The 18,080-nt window shown below is 43.8% G+C and overlaps 1 protein-coding gene and 1 pseudogene across 1 annotated transcript in view; one reads left to right on the top strand and one right to left on the bottom strand.

Annotated features, from left to right (window-relative positions):
• Positions 1 to 15,851, bottom strand: part of LOC124722003 (histidine ammonia-lyase-like) — a 233,334-nt gene extending 217,483 nt beyond the window's left edge. The window contains exon 1 of the mRNA XM_047247177.1: positions 15,707 to 15,851. Coding sequence (XP_047103133.1) covers positions 15,707 to 15,761 — 55 coding nt within the window. The 5' untranslated portion in view covers positions 15,762 to 15,851. The remainder of the gene's footprint in view (positions 1 to 15,706) is intronic.
• On the top strand, positions 5,129 to 5,246 carry LOC124723712 (annotated as a pseudogene).
• Positions 15,852 to 18,080: the final 2,229 nt, after the last annotated feature.

Below are 18,080 nucleotides of genomic sequence, written 5' to 3'. Positions count from 1 at the left end.
CTGTACGCTGTGTAGCGAAATTGTTTAAATAATTTACGAGTTGTTTGTAGTGCATTATTTAGGACAAGTTCACAGGTCTCTAGGCTGTGTGGCGTGACCCCAAGCATGTCGGACACGTATTTTGTATCAGTGTCATAAACATATTATCTCTCAAAATCCCTCACTAAATAAATTGTTTGAGAATAAATAAAGTACACTCCTTCCTCTCTCCAGCAGCCCAGCACAGGCTGAGTTATTTCCCCTCGAGACAGCTATCTTGGCTTATGTCACAGAACAGACGACAGCACTCTCTGGTGGTGGAACTGTATGCTAGGTCAGTTGGACTCCGAACCCCATGGCGACCACACTGGATGATGGTTGTGCCTCAAATTGTTTGAATAAAGACTGCATGCAAAATAAAGACTTACGCCCAGCACAGGCTGGGTCCTTTTCCCCGCCAATCCCTAGGAAGAAGTGGCAGTCAGGTGACTTAGATTAGAAGAAGTAGTTAAAGTGTCCTTTCGTCCCACTGTGTACTTAGGTTAGTAGAGATAGAGCAATTGGTCTTTCTGTATCCCTACATTTTGCCACACCACCTTGGATTATTTAATGAGAGGTATGACAGTGCACTCTGGTGGCAGTACTGTGTAATAGGTCCAGACCTCATGGTGAACACACTGTTTGCTGCCATCTTGGATAATGGTACTTGCATCATCAGCTGACATCATGGCAGCCATCTTGAATTATGTCACAGATGGGAGCACCCTCTGGTGGCAGTACTGTGTACTAAGTCAGTTGGAACCTGGACCTCGTGGCGAACACACTGGATTGTGGTACTGCCTCTAATTGTTTAAATAAAGACTGGTGCATGCAAAATAATGAAGACTTATTTCCAGCACAGGTCGAGTCCTCCCTCATGCCATTTACCAGGATGAGGTCGCAGTGGGGTGACTTAGTTTAGTGGAGGTAGCCTAAGTGACCTATTTTCCCATAATTTTCTTAGGTTAGTAGAGATACATGAATTGACCTGCCTTCTGGCCAAAATTCAAACTTCTTGCCAGTTCATAGGATGAGGTGGCGCCAGTTCATAGGATGAGGTGGCGGTCAGATGACTTATGTTAATGGAGGTAGCCCAATTGTCCTATCTTCCCACCAAAATCAGCCATACTGAATAACATCATCGCCGCCATCTTGGATGATGTCATGTGCTGGTGACAAATCTACACACCGACATCATGGATGACATCATCCCCGCCATCTTGGATACATCTGGCAACAATGCAGAGTGCACCAGAAGAAGCTTTGTCCCAATACTGGCACATACTCCCTCACTTGGTAGTTGCCCCTCAGTGTGTTCCATGAGTGTACTTAAACGGAACCAGACTGACAGGCATTACCTAAGAAAGCGCAAAATGTCTCTGTGATTCATTTTCATGCACACAGAGGGCATTGTTTCGGTACCCTGTTGGTTTACAAGGTACACAGTGTAACTTAACTTGGATCGTTGCGAGTAAGTGCGATTCATCTCCCTAATACAGGAAAGTGATCTACAAATCCCTTGAAACCTAGGAATACATGAAATGCGCCTCGCTTTCCACACCCTCGTACTTTCCCCAACTCACATACTATATCAATTCAGCCATTTCCCACATCATATGCTATCCTTGACGTTTCTTTGGACCCAACACATTAATCAGAAAATTCAGTCCCAGCATCCAATATTCTGCTCACTAATCCCCAATCCACTATGTCCATATCACTTATTTTATGCACCTCCATGCCTTATCCATCTTCTCCTGTCGGATAACCAGCGATAAGATCCGTCCAGAGATGTACTCTTCCTTCCATCCCTAGTCAATGGCACTCCACCTTGAGCCCTCTTCTTTGTCCTCCCTCCACTTTCCTCCTTCCTTAATAGATGTTAGTTGCTTCCTACGATTCCACAGAGCCTAATTCTAGCATTCAACATTCCATAGTCATCATGAACTGTATCATACACTATCAGCATCACCATTATACCATTGCAGCATTAACATTATCACTGATTACATTTTAAATGACGTATAAAGTCACCTAAAAGTAATAAAAATCTTAAAATTTGTTCACCAGTGTATGTTTCTAAAAACAGATAGCTTACATGTAAAACCTTTGGCTGAAGAACATTATATCAGCTGCCAGCCCGCTCAACTCGTGAGGAATTGAAAAAAAAGACAATAAAGAAAAAGAAAAATTCGCGATTATTCCATCAGGGAGTTTACGCTCTACTGCACAGCTAAGAGTCGCCGGATGGATCTTGTCCAACAGGATATCACACAATCAATTACCTTGCCAGCGTTCCTCATTTACATTTGAAAGTAGTTTCTTATGTAGCTTACGGCTGTTCGAAATATGAGCCTGTTTTCTCTGAAAGCGGCAGACGACTTGATTCTTGACTATGAGCGATGTCCCCGAGTAGTAGTGACGAGCTGTACATAAGATTTTACCATAGTATCGTTGGAAAGTCGTGAAGCAGTGTGGAATTCATTGTTATTGAATCAATTCTGCAGCCATAATGTCACCAAAAATTCACATAATTCGTAGTAGTATCAGTTAATATTGCTTTTGATTCAGTAAAATTAATCTCGGAATTCTTCGTAAGTAACACACTAGCAGAGAATTAACGTGGCATAGAAATGAGGTCGTATCGGACTGTATTCACGTGTCGCCTCGTCTGGTAAACTGACCAAACAAGAAGAAGTTTTTAGATAATTTTTCGAATATATTAATCAAACGTAGATTTGGTCTCCATTTCTCACGCCAGATTCTCAATACTCAAACAGAAAAATATGAAAACACGTTAGACAGGTACAGTGTAGTTGCCAAACTGATTTTTGATATGATTGCTTCCACTTCTCTTCCTCCTCACAAGCTTCTTGTTCAGAAACGTCGAAACGACAAGCGACTGGAAGGATAAATGCGTACAGCAAAAATAAATGTGTAAGTTAGAATGAACAGTCAAGATCGCAATAATATTTGTTTATTAACCGGTTTCGGCTTATGTAAAAATTATGTTCAGAGTTTTTTGGCCACCTACGGTTGGTAATGGCGGCTCCTCGCTCGTCTCGTGATAGGGGGCCAAAAATTCTGAAGATCGTATCAGGTGGCTATTCTCCGTAAATTATGTTGTCTAAATTTCTGAAAAATAAATGTGCCAAGGTGAGGCGAACTTAAGGTCCTGTTGCAGTAGATATTTCAGAGGTGGTAAAATCAGAAGAATAAGAATGAGTATGCAGTCTTTACGTTTTGACAACAATGAACTTGTGACTGTTACGTGTCAATCGAGTAATACAGGGAGTGATTCTGAGCAATGAGAACAAACTGCGGAGGTCGATCCCTCGTAGGGTAATGAACAAATACTGTCTACAGGGCGAAGTTGAACTCTAATGACAATATTTCGGGGGTTGTTAAGGAATATTTTGGCGTTAATATGTTATGGCAGCAGACGACCGACGCTATTGAGTTTGCTAGCAGCACGAAATCGCCTGCAGCGTCTCTCCTGTGCCCGTGACCATCTAGACGACTGGAAAACCTTCGGTTGGTCAGATAAGTCCCTATTTCAGTTTGTAAGCGCTGATGGTAGGGATCGAGTGTGGCGTAGACCCCACGAAGCTATGGACCCAGGTTGTCAACAAGGCACTGTGCGAACTAGCGGTGGCTCCATAATAATGTGGACTGTGTTTACGAGGAATAGGCTAAGTATTTTGGTCCAGTTGAACAGAGCTTTAAATGGAAATGGCTATGTTCGGCTACCTGGAGACCATTCGCAGCGATTCCTAGACTTCACGTTCCCAAACAACGATGGAATCTTTATGGATGACGCTGTGCCATGTGACCAGGCCACAATTGTTCGTGATTAGTTCAAAGAACATTCTGGATAGTTCACCAGCAAATGATTTGGCCACCCAGATGCACTAGTCTACATATGAATGGCGTCACAGCCAGAGTGAATTCGTTAAGAGGGGAGGGTAAAGGGGTGAGGGCATATGTTCAAATGCACCAGCCTACATATGAATGACGTCACAGACAGAGTGAATTCGTTGTTCTAGTGTCTCTTAATGTTCGATACCTCACACTTACCTCCACGAGTAGATACACAAGGCTCGAGACCCTACGATCGGACGGGCTTTGCAGCTGGACCGCCTAATCCGATCCATCGATTGTGGAAGACGAAAATTCTTTCACAATAGCGCAGTGTCTGCCACATTAGTTACCTTGCTGCCAAATACAGCGTGGTCGTAGACTCTTGACTCATTTATAGTAAGTAATGAATGCATTTAGGTAATAATACTGAATGGCAGACAGACACATCAAAAGCGAACGTGTGGCGTGGATTTACAAAGGCTAAAATTGATGGAACTCTCCTTTTTTCCCCAGAATGGGCGCTTACAGAAAACATTTACCTGCACGTGGAGCAGTTTCCGAACCGCGGTTTCGGGAAGAAGGTTCTGCTGACGTTGTTGTGTTCCAACAGGATGGAGCATCTCTTACTGCCCCCCCCCCCCCCCCCCTTCCGTAGCTGAGTGTTCCACACGTGACTGCCCCATGCAGCGGGCCAGGGCTCAGATTCCGGCCGGGTTGGAGATTTTCTCCGCTCGGGGATTGGGACTGGGTGTTGTGTTGCTCTCATCATTATTTCATCATCATCGACACGCAAGCCATCTATTGTGGCGTCAACTGCAAAGGCCTGCAACTCGGCGGCCGGTCTTCTCCAGGTGGGATTTCCGGCCATCATTTCATTTCACCCCTTACTTTGCCCTCATAGTAAGGGAGTACTTAAATCCTAAGATCTCTAATCCGGGACGCAGCGTCGACTGTTTCACCAGACGTGCTTCAGAATGTATTCAGGTCTCCACTTCAATGGTGGAAGCTCTGCTTCGAAACTGACGGAGGCCATGTAGAAGCACAACGAAAATGTATACGTACACTGACGATAATCATACGTGCGTATTTTGTAAATACATCAGTTATTTCGTAGAAATGACCAGAGACTTTATTACCAACCTGGCCAAAGGCTGGGTCTTATGCAAGTTGACGTTACTGCCATTTGTAAGGGTAGAATACTCTGTAGAGGATGCTGCACAGTATGAATAAATCATCTATAGTATGGGATGCCAACGGCCTTGCCGCAGTGGTAACATCGGTTCCTGTCAGATCACCGAAGTTAAGCGCTGTCGGGCTGGGCTAGCACTTGGATGGGTGACCATCCGGTCTGTCGAGCGCTGTTGGCAAGCGGGATGCACTCAGCCCTTGTGAGGCGAACTGAGGAGCTACTTGACTGAGGAGTAGCGGTTCCGGTCTCGGAAACTGACTTAGGGCCGGGAGAGCGGTGTGCTGACCACATGCCCCTCCATATCCGCATCCAGTGACGCCTGTGGGCTGAGGACGGCACGGCAGCCTGTCAGTACCGTATTGGGCCTCCATGGCCTGATCAGGGGAGTTCAGTAGTTAGCTAGTATAGGACCCTTGCAACTACAGACATACGTTCACTATACTTTATTTACCGCTCTCCTTCGCAGGGATCGCCTGCCGCAAATTCTCCCATTATTCGGAATCGTTATGTGCTGATGGGCCTGTTTTATCTCACCGAATTATTGAGCTATTGCCGTAATATAAGTAATCTTTAACTCCTGGGTACCCAAAGTAAACTTCTAACCTTATACATTTCTCACATATACACAGTTCAGTCACATTACCGTGACCAGCTGTGAGAAGCCTGGATGACCGCCTCTTGCAGCGTGGACGACTTTGAAACGTGCAGGAAGAGAGTCAGTGACGTTCTGGAAGGTACCGACAGGGATGTGAAGCCAGGCCGACTCTAATCGAGAGTCCACGGAGCGAACAGCCCGATCGTGTTGATCCCACAGACTGTCGATCGGGTTTTAATTCGGGGAGTTTGGTGACCAGGGGAGTGCAGTAAACTAGTCCTGGTGCTTTTCGAACCGTGCACGTACATCGCGAGCTGTGTGACACGTTGCATTGTCCTGCTGATAGAAGTAAACTTCTAACATTATACTGTATATTTGGTACATATACACTGTCCAGTTGGTGGATGCTACAGTGCTGAGGATAAACAAACTGCATGTAGGGCTGAGCATGATCTACAAGGATACTTGTGTTGCTTCGTTGTTACTTCCGGAAAAACATTCCCCAGACCATAATGCTCTCTCCTCTGGCCTGGACTCTGCTGACAATTGCTGCAGTGTGTGTACTTTCAGACGTTTCACGCCGTACGCGCCAACGGCCATCTGTTCGATGGAGCATAAAACGTGATTCATCTTAAAAGGCCACCTGTCACCACTCAATGGATGCCCAGTTGCGGTGTTGGCGAGCAAATTACAGCCTTTGTCGCTGATGAGCGGTAGTCAGCACGGGTGCATGAACCGGCCGCCTGCTGAAGCAGATCCATACGCAGGAACGTTCGCTGAACGATCGTTGAGAACACGCTGTTGGTAGCCCTTTGGTTCATCTGAGCAGTCAGTTGCTCAACAGTTGCACGTCTACCCGCCGTTGTTCACCCCTGTCATCTGTGGCCCGTGGTGTACCAAATTTGCCTCAGCACTGGTTTTAGATAGCGCAAGATTGTCATGCCTGGTGTATTTTAAGCACAGCAGCTCGCAAACAGCTTACAAACTTAGCACTTTCGGAAATTGCGCTCTTGGCCTGAAAGCTAACGATCGTGCACTTCTTAACGTCAGATAAACCGCTCTCTTTCCACATTACGACAACGACTGCACTGTTTTCCGCGTCCTCCGGACACGCTTTATATATTCTCCACAGCTAGTGTTGCCACCTGCCATCTGAAAGTGGTTACTGCACGTTGACGTCGAACATTATTGTGACTGGACAGTATACACCTACGAGGGTCATTCAATAAGTAATGCCCCGCATTTTTTTAAAAATCCATTAATACACATCGACAAACGCCCTTGTTGGTGCTTCACATTGGATGTTTGTTCTGTGAGCCGGTGAAGTTTCGAACGGTTCTGGCAGATGGCGTCTACGTACGACTCACGTTACAAGCAAGGCGCTGTTATTGAATTCTTATGTGCAGAAAAAGAAACCGTGGTGAACATCCATAAAAGTTTGTGTGAGATGCTACAGTTGATAGGAGTACAGTTGGACAATGAGTAAAGAAAGTTACGGCCTCAGGAAATGCAGAAACAGAGCTCCACGATCAGCCACGCTCGGGACGTTCTGTCACAGCCACTGCTCCAGACATGCTGAATCGTGCGGATGCAATTATTCGTGCCGGCCGGCACATCACAACTCGACAGTTGGCTCTACAGTTGTCGGTCGGCATTGGAAGTGGGTCTGCCGTGATTGAGTCTCACGGACAACCCCCTTTACTGGAATAGTCATGCTGACAGTCTTCTGGGATTATGATGGCGTCATTCTGGTGGATATCATGCCAAGAGGATCAACCATCAATTTAGAGGCATACGTGAAGACTTTGAATAAACTCATGAAACGTTTCCGACGTGTTCGATCGGACAAGAATCGAGCAGAAATCTTGCTACAACACAATAATGCACGCCCACACACATCGCCAAACAGGATTGGACATCAGAGCCCCATCCACCTTACAGTCCAGACCTGGCACCCTAGGACTGCCAACTCTTTGGTCCGCTTAAAGATTCTCTACGAGGAACACACTTTGAAGATGACGAGAGGCTACGGCTACAGGACAAGAGCTTCTACCAGCAGGGAATACGTGCTATTCCACAACGTTGGCGTACGGCCATAGAACGTGATGGAGACTACGTAGAAAAAGAGGACATGGACAAGACATGTTGATATATATTGTCACCAAATTCTGACTCTTAATAATAAATATGTACTGACAAAAAATGCGGGGCATTACTTATTGAACGACCCTCTTGCATAGACTCCGTACGCCACGGTACAATACATGAAGCAGAATACATCATATCAATGTTATTGATTTTCTTTGCTATTCGGGTCAGTATAGAGTGACGAAAAATGTCTATCTATATGCCTCTGTACGCGCCCCAGTCTCTCTGATCTTATTCTCATGCTGTCTACGGCGATGCGCAATGGTGGAAAGTCTTCGTCGAATACAGGTTCACCAAATTTACACAACAGGGCTTCATGAGAAGTAAATCGTCTTTCTTCCAAGGATTCCCATCCAAGTTCCACGAGGATTTCTGTTATACTATCGTATGGGCTATACTGACTGCAGTGGGCTTCTATCGGCGTCTGTTATCATGCCTTTTTGAAGAGGACTCCAAACACTAGAACAATACTCTAGAATTGATCACACTAGTGTCCTCATGTGATTTCCCAAAACCTGTCGAAGGGTCATTTAACTTCACAGTTTCCATACGCATTACTGGATGATCTTTGGCAAGCAGGTTTGACACGTGCTGCACCGTTTAAGGTTTTTCAGTCTTTCTTCTGCCATAGGTCAGCCTTCATGGTGACATGATTTTGTCACAAATTGATCCACGAATACCGCAAAAATAAGGTGTGGGAGGAGTAGTGACACGTGGGGTATATGAGACGGGTCGCAGCTCATGCACGCGTAACGTCTTCGGTGAGAACACTACCTATGACAGCCACGGGTTCACGCTCAATTCTTTGTCAGGACGTTTCATCACAGCGCATGTAGTGATACTGAGTGGAAGATTTATGTTGGAAACAACACCTAGGCCGTTTCCCCATATCTACAAAGATTGATAGCCCAGACAGGTACGCACGTGGATCCGCTTTCATGGAGTTTCGGAGGTGCTGTGGAAGGGCTGTTAGATAATAGTTATCGCTCGACCAGTGGGCCACGCCTGTAGAGCTTATTAGGTAAAGACTCTGGCTGCCTAATGCAATTTAGTAAGGCAGACAGGTAGATAGCTTAAAGTTTTTGTAGAGTTCATAAACCAAATTATTTCACACAATTTATTAGGTATTTTTAACAGGGGAAATAGAGAGTTTTGCGGGAGATTCTCTGAGAAAAACACAAAGAAATGGAAATATATCGTCTACAGCGAAGTCATTGAGACGGATGAGAAGATGTTTATGGATTAGACATCAGGGTTAAAAGAGACAGAGAACAAGTTCAGAGGCACTAGGATGGCGATTAGGTTAGGAAACCACCCCAGCAAACGGCTGAAGTGCTTTAAGGAAATCACAGGAAATATGGATGGTCAGATGGGGCTTTGAACCTAGCTTACTCCGAATACCATTCCAAGGCTTATTGCAGACAGAGGACTAGCTTGAAGGAACAAGAAATACGTAGAGAATCTCCTTATGAAAATATCTACAGAATTAGTCTTAAATTATGTAGGGGAGCCCGTGAGAAACTCGAGTGACGCTGTCTGGACGTGGATTTGAACCCTGAGCCTCCCCCACCGCAACCGACCGAAGTAGAGCAGCCCTTTAGACACTGGATTCGCATCCGTGAGGAAGGCGGTTCAAAACCTCGTACGGTCGTTCAGATTTAATTTTCAGTGGTTTAAGGCATACGCCAGGGCGGTTCCATTGGAAGGGACACCGCTGGCCGCCTTCCACATTCCGAGCATGTGCTCCGTCTCTGATACCCTCTCCGTCGACTGAACGGTAAAACCTAACCTTGATTTTCCTGAATCCTAGTCAAATGTCTTAACCCCCGAATTGCCCGGCCAGTGTATAGGTTCTAGCTTCTAATTAAAAAACAATTTTTATTGAATCGTAGCACAAGTTGTACGGAAATTTCTCCATGATCGTTTCCGACTCTTTGGCTATTCGAAAGTGTTCACAAACAACAGGAGCCTCTCTGTCGACTGGAATATCTGTTGCACTGTAACAGACAGAGGGGTTCCTTTTGTTCTGTTATGAACACTTGAAAATGAACTAAGGACCGCAACCGGTCGTGGAGAAATTTTGATGCATTCGGTGCTGTGACTCAATTATAAAAAAAATTGAAAAACGTGGTGAAATATTTTGTGAAATAATTTGTCTGAAAGTAAGAAATAAAATAGATTAGACAAACATTCGACATGCCTTTGGTTGATACTCGAAATCATCTACAGCAAATGAGACTGCACGGTCTACCCAATCCACCAGGTGAGAATGCTCCAGTACTCTTTGAAAGCCTAAGATAATCATTGAACTTTAAATTCTCAATCGGCACCTCGTACATGACTTCAAATTACATCCAAAGGTGCGTAAAATGTTTCTCTGATATTTTATTTCTTACTTTTAAAAAAAGTAATTTCACAAAAAATTTGACCGTTTTTTTTTCAAAATTATTATTACTTCAGTTTTTTCATTAATCGTTAGATATCATACCAACGTGGCTTTTAATGCACTTTTCGAACAGCAGCAGGTTTTCGTGAAACACTTAAATTTTCCCTCAAATCTCTATTTAAAGTTTTCCTTAATTACCATGATTACTTTCAAGCAATTAAAGCGGTTTTTGCAAAACTATGCATCACGTTGGTCAATTTGATACCCCGTATGTCTATTTCCCACTCTCTGTTTGGCATTGAAAATTCGGGCTAAAATTCATTGTGTGAGTTCTAGTGAGTCTTATTTTCGCTTCAGACAAACATTTAACCAAAAACTGTTACTGACACTGTCATTATCGTATTTATGTGGTTGAATCGTTGCTTCATTTTACTAATGTTTTGTTTCTAGAAGGAAGAAGTAAAAACAACATGATGTACGCTTTCAGAGAGAATCATCAGAGAAAGTCGGCTGAGGTAAGCAAAGATTTATCAGTGCCGACCTTCCCTGAAAGCGATATTAGGCACGCGCGATTACAGCAGATCGATGTTTTCTTCGCACTCTGTGATTTCCGCAGTCCTGCGAACAACTCTGTGTCGTGGCTATCGTAGACTTCTCACATGTTCCGGCACGTATGTTCCCTAGCCAATAGATAGATGTCGGCTTGTCCAAATTCACTGTTGTAAAAACATTTTTGAGTATATGAGAGTATGCCAAACCTCTCACTGGAGTGTTTTATAAACGCATTCCTTTAAATATTCCAACGGCCTTGCCGTAGTGGCAATCCCGGTTCCCGTCAAATCCCCGAGGCTAAGCGCTGTCGGGATTGGCTAGCACTTGGATGGGTCATCGTCCGGGTCTGCCGAGTGCCTTTGGCAAGTGGAGTACACTCAGTTCTTGTGAGCCTCCGTATCCACATCCGGTGAGGATGACTCGGTGGGCCGGTCGGTACCTTTCGGCCTTCACGACCTCTTCATACGGTGTTTGTTTTATTACTTTTAGTATATATATAAAATGTCCTTTTTTCATTTGGTGCAATTTTTCACGTCTTAATGTAAAGACGTATTCCCTAAAGAAACTTATTTTTCTTACGTAGCTTCACAACCTCTTACCTTATTATTTTCATTGTGAAATCTCACAAGCAAGTGCACTTGATTGACAAATGTTGTATTGTGAAAGTGTGATTGCCTGTAATTTGCCATTCGCTAAATTTTACACCACAGTTTGACGAACAGAAAAGTATTTCTCCTTTCAGAAGACGTATAGATTCTGAATGAAGAAAATAGGACAGAGTTTTATGTGATATACTGAACGTAATTAGTTGTTGATGATAATAAATCCATGTTTTTTTCCTTGTGTCCACATCTGTAGGCTTGTTCATAGCTCAAGCCTTTCCTGTACCTATGTATACATGAAGATTGAAGCGATGAATTAAAATTTGTACCGAGGCCTGGATTCGAACCCACATCTCCTTCTCACTAGGCAGTTGCGCTAACCACTACGATACCCTGGCAAAGTGGCTTTACGTAACTGCACGGACGATCCTAGCACACCTCCCTCCTCAGTCCAAATTCCTGTTCACGCCTCAGCCCCCTAAACTCGAGCAGCCATGGAGAGGCTCTCCAACTTTATTGGTAAAACATTTCAGCATCGAATGAAACAGGGGATCCTGCCTGAAACCCAGGTGTGGGTGCTTTAATCAAATGATGTTTGGAGACTTGAAAAAGTCTCTGGAACCATATAGTTTCAGTTGATTAAAGCACCTGTGCCTGCGTTTCAGGCAGGATCCCCTGTTTCGTTCGATGCTGAGGTGTTATTTCGGTTAAGTTGGAGAACCGCTCCAAGGATGTTCGAGTTTAAGGGGAATACCAAGTGGGCTGACGTATTTGGATTAAGGAGGGAGGCGTGCGAGGGTAGTCCATGCCACTGTGCCAGGGTGTCGTACTGGATAGCACATCTACCCAGTGAGCAGGAGATCCGGGTCGGAATCCTGGTCTCGGTACAAACTTTCAATCGTCGCTTCAGTCTGCATATATGCATAATTTCTGCGTTTCAATTTCAGCATCCATTTTCCCACAAAAGCGCCATGCACACAATAACGAACGCAAGTAGTAGGGCCACGAGTCATTCAATAATGGTTTGAAGACCGTTACTGCCTCACAGGGGCCCCTATAGTCAGAATGGCAGTCTGTGTGGTAATACATGGCGACATGCAGTCGCCAGACGGCAAGTCGGACCACCGACTTTTCAATCTTCGTTTTAACTTAGCTTTCACCTCTCAACGCGCGAGGAGTCGCCAGAAGCAACACGTGGTTCGGATTCCACGTAAAACTGTAGGTACCCTTTCAGCAGTTGGATAACTGGGGTAGGATAGGGACACGCAAATCGTCGAAGTGGCGTTCAGTTGAAAGACTTGCACTCTCGAGCCACACGAAATTATTGGTTCAAATGGCTCTGAGCACCATGGGACTTAACTTCTGAGGTCATCAGTCGCCTAGAACTTAGAACTACTTAACCCTAACTAACCTAAGGACATCACACACATCCATGCCCGAGGAAGGATTCGAACCTGCGGCCGTAGCGGTCGCGCGGTTCCAGACTGTAGCGCCTAGAGCCCTCGGCCACTCCGGCCGGCACACGAAATTATTATTATTATTATTCTTATTATTATATAAGGGACAGACAAATGTAAACGAGACAGATGGAAATAAAGGAAGTAAACTGTTCATTATTTAAAAATCAATCGCTTCAACTGTTAATACAAGAGCAATTAAAAAAGTAACAGCAAACTATCAGTATTAAATTCAGCTTACACGTCAGGCATTTGAAACTCCCGTGATGTGAAGATGCATGTTATGAGAAAGTTATGGCATATGCCGACAGATGATATGACAAGCTGAATAGGGAAGGCAAAATGTTCAAATGTGTGTGAAATCTTATGGGACTTAACTGCTAAGGTCATCAGTCCCTAAGCTTACACACTACTTAACCTAAATTATCCTAAGGACAAACACACACACCCACGCCCGAGGGAGGACTGGAACCTCCGCCAGGACCACCCGTACAGTCAATAGGGAAGGCAATTGAAACAAAATGGTCACTTCCTAAGCCGTGTGCACCGTAGAAGGACAGCGAGCAGTAATACGACTTTTGTGATCGGAGGGCGTAAGACGTTGACAGATCCATAGAAGGTGTAAAGGTAGAGAGATGGATGCACAGTAATGAGAGAAGAGTGTACGAGTGGGTAGTGGTTGCACGTCAGTCACAGAAGAGCAGGGGCGTACTTGGCGAGAATGTGGGACGCGTTGACGCCACGATTCGTGAGAACCGGCTTATTTCTGCAGAAACTTTAGCTAGGGAACTGAGTATCAATGTCGGATCCATTCGTACCATTATTAGTGTACACAATGGGTGCCTAGGATAGTCACTGGTGAACACAAGATGGTGCTGTTCAGGCTGGCGTGATATGACGCTGAAGGACACGACTTTCTACCACGTATCCTCACAGGAGTGCATCACTATGAACCAGACACCAAAAGAGAGTCTTCGGAATGGTGATACACATCTTCTCCAGCCAAGAAGAAATTCAAGTCTCAGCCCTCTGCCGGAAAGGTCCTTTTCACGCTCTTCTGGGGAACGAATGAGCGCATTTAGGAGCACTTTCAGCAAGGGGGTGAAAGAGTGAACAGTGCCCGGTACGGCGCCATGTTGGAGAATGATCTGAAGCCATCAATACGGAGCGTCGCAAAATACTTCTGTTTCAGGGTGGATTTCAAGTCGTACTGTATCCCCCACAGAGCCCTGATCTCGCTCCTTCAGATTACCATGTGTTTGAACCGCAGAAGGACGCTCTCAGAGGACGACGATTTGAAAGTGATGATGAGGTTAAAGAAGCGGCGCGCTCGTGGTTGCTGGCGCAACCGAAAACCTTTTATTCGAATGCAATAGAAAAATTGGTGCAACAGTATGAGAAGTGTATTGAAAAGGAGAGTAGTTATGTTGAAAAATGACATCTTGTTTATACCTGTAATTGAAATATATGCTTCGCAAAAAATAGTTTTCCGTTACTTTCCATATTTTTGGAGCCCTGAAGGAAGACATTCGTGGCCGTCGATTAGCATCGGATGAAGACTGGACACAATAATGGTCCCGTAAACAGCAAACGGCACTGACCGTCTTGCATTGCAGTGGGATCGCTGTATTAACAGTTACGGCGATTACTTTTGAAATAACAAACAGTTTACTTACTTTTTCCCATGTGTCTCATTTTCAATGGTTATGTGGTCCGGCCACGCGAAAACTCCAATATAATATTTTCAAGTGGGCACAAGTCCATCATGTGGGTTCTACGGATCCGCCGGCGGCTTCTGTAGCTTGTAGCTGATGGGAATGACGAGTTTTGTAATGCTATTAGTTAATGTTTCCTGCACTTGTCTGTACCTCTCTTCAGCTGAGATAATGAATTCACGGCCAGTTCTAAAGTTTTAAATTGTTTACGCTGGTAGGAAAACAAATTATGGCAGTTTTTAATCGTGAGGATAAGTTGTTTTGGATCTTGTTCTCGATTTGCTCGGATAGGGTTATTGCATTTACGTCGACATTACGTCGACAACTGGCCCAGTATTTAAAGCTGAGCTGACAAAGTAAAGAGTAAGAGGACCAATGTTTTCGGCACAATGCGGCGAAACAGAAGTGAGTTCCCTGACTTTATGAGAAATGACTGATTGAAGATGGGCGCATAGGAACAAGCAGTTGTTCATCAGAAGGAAGGACAAAAGAAACGTCATGACTGCCAGCATATTCCATGACGATAAAGAATTAAATTTTTTATAATGGGAGGCGTGAATAGGAGCAATTCTCTGTCACAAAGCTACGAAATGGAGAGGAGCAAAATGAAAAAAATATAACAGGACGATTTTTCACCATTCATTTGTACGGCGCTTGCTTCAATGCCTGCGTTCTGTTAAAAAAAAAAAAATAGAATGGCTAAAACACCAGATTGGAATTCGTAATTAATCTAGGGTACAGTTGGCCGTATCCTCTTGGCAACAAATGTCATCGAGTGGACATCCAGCTCTAACACCAAAAGCAAATCGTCTTACAGCCAGGCAGTTTCCAGAATTTGTGTCAAACGCAAAGAAGAAAAGACCACCAAGGCGCTATGCAGCACGCACGAGAAGAGGCCTTCGAAAAGAGACATATTGCTGGTGAGCAGAATGTGAATTTCCTCTCTGCGTGGCACCATATTTTAAAATTTTCCATGCGGAAATGAGCTGTACTTATGTGAAAATAAAATTTCATTCTCATCTTTAATATATTCTATTCGAGCCTAAACGACTGTAGTTTTCGTATGTAAACTAAAATCAAGCTTAATTTTGAATGAACGATCAAACCACGCGACATCAAACGTTGAAGTGGTTGATATTGTAAGCCGGTGACATGTACAGTAGCCTTCTCACCCAGGACTCACCGTCTTTGCAAGGCACCTGCAACCACTCGCCACAAACGCGCGCAGAGATCTTCATGCTGAGGCGCTTCACAACACACTGCACACCAGTCGTGCTCCACGCCAGCCAGCGCCTTCCGCCAGAACCACTCCTTCAGCCTTGGTTAAAGAATTTATAGTGCAGACTCGTACTAGTAAACAACGCATAAATTAAAGTCGAAAGCGCTGCAAATAAATAGACAGCGCCCCTCTCTCGTAAAGAAGGACTTTTATTTCGGCCTTGAGACCACTGCCACCTTTGGCCATGTTTTCCCGGTTATTCCAGTCCCACTCGAGTTTCAGAGGGCAACGTAACAGAAAAATAAGAGTACGCGTTACGACGTATGCTGATCAGCCTGTTCGGAGCATAATCTCATTAACGTCGACAGGGCTAAATTGGTGGCTGGTCCGAATGTACTAGGAGACTGAGTTGTCGCTAGGCTGATTGATTCACTCCGATCCACTGGATTGTTTAGTTTCCTAATACGTTCACGATTTAACGATTGCAATGCTAAGATCAGTACAAGTGGCTACAACGAGTTTTATGCTACTGATTAGATACCAGGCAATGCATAAATGACTAGGGTGACAGAACTCTTTGTGAGCTCCGGTTTTAAGAATTCAGTAAGATGTGAATGCTACAATCAAAACCTTTTTTCTTTTTGCCTAGCGTTTATCCCGTCTAGTACGAGGCCCGTTTTCTTTCAGAATCTGGCAAATTTTATTTCATTATTCAACTTTCTGGCTGACGCCACAGGTGCCAAGATAACCTACTGGAGGAAAGTCGTGTGAATTTTGTTCTGCGCGTTATCGTATTTTAACTGTTTTCTGCATCGCTTTCTCTGAGGCGGAATTTAGCGCCAGCGCAGCCTTTGCCTAGGCGAGTGTGGCAAACCCCCTAAAACCACACCTCTCAGTCCCGCTAGTTAGCACGCTGTTCGTTATGCTATATGAGGAAAGTTTTAAACACCATCTGGATAATAATTATTTAAATCAAACTGGCCTTATACATCCCCGTATAGATTTCTAACCCCATACGGAGAATCCTGAAAATTTGTGATTGTGAATTTTTAATAGATAGAAATACTTGTAAGATTTAAAACAAAACTGCAATAGCTAACAGTAAGGAGGTGAATTACTCATACACCAATTACGTATGACATGGGCCCCATGTTTTTCGTTTTAATTATTACAAGTATTTTCATAGAAACTTCCTGGCAGATTAAAACTGTGTGCCCGACCGAGACTCGAACTCGAGACCTTTGCCTTTCGCGGGCAAGTGCTCTACCATCTGAGCTACCGAAGCACGACCCACGCCCGGTACTCACAGCTTTACTTCTGCCAGTATCTCGTCTCCTACCTTCCAAACTTTATAGAAGCTCTCCTGCGAGGAGAGTTACGGCTAATAAAAATTGTACCTGAAATTTAGCAACTTCGCTAATATGAAACCATCGCAAAACTGTACAAGGTTAAAGTAAATCACGATTTCCATTTATTTTGTTGTTATTGGTCTGGTGAATGTAACAAAACATGTCCCAGACATGTATCTGCAGTAGTTTTCCAGAACATCCAGAGAAGCAAAGATTATTATACAAGTAAATTTGTTCACTTACCCTTAAGAATTCAGAAACTTGTTGGCAACCGTTAGTGAGTTGTTTCAGTCATTTCTTAACCTTGAAACGAGTTAGTTTTCTGTATTGTTCAGCGAAAGAACATAATAACAACAGTGTATTTATGTGAAACTGTTGTAGTTTGTAGATTATTTGTGAAATAGGGATAGTATTAATAAAAGCAGATTATCTGACACATTCATAGAGTTTCAGTTAACGTTATTATCACCATTTTTCCAAAATTAAATTTTCTGCAACCTTTGTTGAAACCTGTGTTCAGTTGTCTGGAATTCAAAAACCAAATTGGCCCATGTAGTTAATAAATTAAAATTTTTGCGAAATTGCGTCTTCGCTTCTTTGGATATTCTGGAAAACTACTGCAGGTACACGTCTGGGTCAAGTTTTATTAGATTCATCAGATCAATAACAACAAAATAAATGGAAATCGTGCTTTACTTTAACCTCATACAGTTTTACGATGGATTCATATTAGCGAAGTTGCTAAATTTCAGACAAAATCTTTTATTCACTGTAACTCCATAACTAGACATTTGCAGACGTATGTTTATATGAACTTTTTTCTTTAGTTTTATTTGTAGAATAACATATTAAAATATTTGCATATCTTCGTGAATCACCCTGTATAGTGAGTTAATTGTCATATCTGAGACGTGTGCTATCATCTAGCCGGAGTGAACGGGGATAAGAGAGTGTTGCAGTGTGCTACCATCTGGTGCCACTGACGTAAA

This window comes from Schistocerca piceifrons, chromosome X, assembly GCF_021461385.2.
Source record: "Schistocerca piceifrons isolate TAMUIC-IGC-003096 chromosome X, iqSchPice1.1, whole genome shotgun sequence".
Taxonomy (NCBI): domain Eukaryota; kingdom Metazoa; phylum Arthropoda; class Insecta; order Orthoptera; family Acrididae; genus Schistocerca; species Schistocerca piceifrons.
The sequence above is the reverse complement of the archived record's forward strand: the minus strand, read 5'-3'. Positions and strand labels throughout refer to the sequence as shown.